This window comes from Aplysia californica, unplaced genomic scaffold (genome assembly GCF_000002075.1).
Source record: "Aplysia californica isolate F4 #8 unplaced genomic scaffold, AplCal3.0 scaffold00008, whole genome shotgun sequence".
In the NCBI taxonomy this organism is placed as follows: domain Eukaryota; kingdom Metazoa; phylum Mollusca; class Gastropoda; order Aplysiida; family Aplysiidae; genus Aplysia; species Aplysia californica.
Genome location: NW_004797278.1, coordinates 2,742,514 through 2,743,619, shown reverse-complemented (window position 1 = coordinate 2,743,619; position 1,106 = coordinate 2,742,514). Strand labels below are relative to the sequence as shown.

At 41.0% G+C, this 1,106-nt stretch overlaps 1 protein-coding gene across 1 annotated transcript in view; it reads left to right on the top strand.

Annotated features, from left to right (window-relative positions):
* Window positions 1–1,106, top strand: part of LOC106011748 (atrial natriuretic peptide receptor 2-like) — a 24,879-nt gene that overhangs the window by 15,895 nt on the left and 7,878 nt on the right. Inside the window, exon 4 of the mRNA XM_035969744.1 lies at window positions 349–377. Within this exon, the coding sequence (XP_035825637.1) occupies window positions 349–377 (29 nt within the window). The remainder of the gene's footprint in view (window positions 1–348; window positions 378–1,106) is intronic.

Genomic DNA, 1,106 nt, shown 5'->3' with positions numbered 1-1,106 from the left:
GGGGGGGGGCAATTACAGCGAATTATAGGCGATTTTCATGTTGAGAACAATAGATACAGGTACATGGAAACGGAACCAATAAGTTGGAGAAAAAAAAGAACATTAATCCGTAGACAGGAAAAAGATGCTAAAACATCACCTGGACATGGATGGCTGGTGTCTCTATAAATAGATCATTGATGGTCAAGGTCACTGTGGGGTCCCAAGTTCTCTTCCCAGGGGGTTTTTCTTTCTCCAACTCTGCCATTTAAATTGCCCAAGATAAATATTATATCTTCTTTGTTCTTGATGGTGTTAATGTGGTCACTCAGTTCTTGGAAATATGATTGTCTTTTTTCTTCTGTATAGCTGTCGTTACAAAGAGAGAATGTTTGGATGTACGTTGTTGTTTTGCCACCTCATATGAGTTTTATGCTCGATGTTTTTGTTAGGTCGTGGGGGGGGGGTTAAGCTCTGCGGACAGCAAACAGGCCATACAGCGACGCTGCTCAGGCACACGATGATGTATACTACGTTAATTTGCACGGTGCGAGCTAGGCAAGCTACAGGTCTGACCTACAGAGCCACTCTGGGACCGACCTTAGTTGAAAGAGGGCAGTGTAACTGCACCTGACAAGTCACTTGACCCATTAGAACAAATTATTATTTTATTCGAGAAAAAGATGTTACTTAGTGAACTGAACGTAACAGCACCATACTCTAACGAACTCGTGGTTCATCGTGGTGCCCATCATTTGACTCTATTTAAAACAAAATTGAGGGCAACGTAAAAAGATTTGCACGTATACACAACTGCATGTATAAGGGATAGCATGCATATGGTGAGCGCGCTTCTCAGCGAAGTTTTTACTAGGCTACTTTGCTTACAGAGGGAAAGAAGTAGGCATACATGTAAAAGGCGAATATAGTACGCGGGATAATTCATGCAAATTTTTATATTTCACATGTGAGGTATCAGCTTAGCCAGCCTATATCAGTCTATTCCCCTGTGTAAGACTTTGAGTTTACATTCTTGTTAATTTCAAATGATCTAAGACAAATAACAAGTATAATGAGACGATCACAATGTTAATCTAAAATCGTACTAGGGTGTGTGTGAGGGGGGG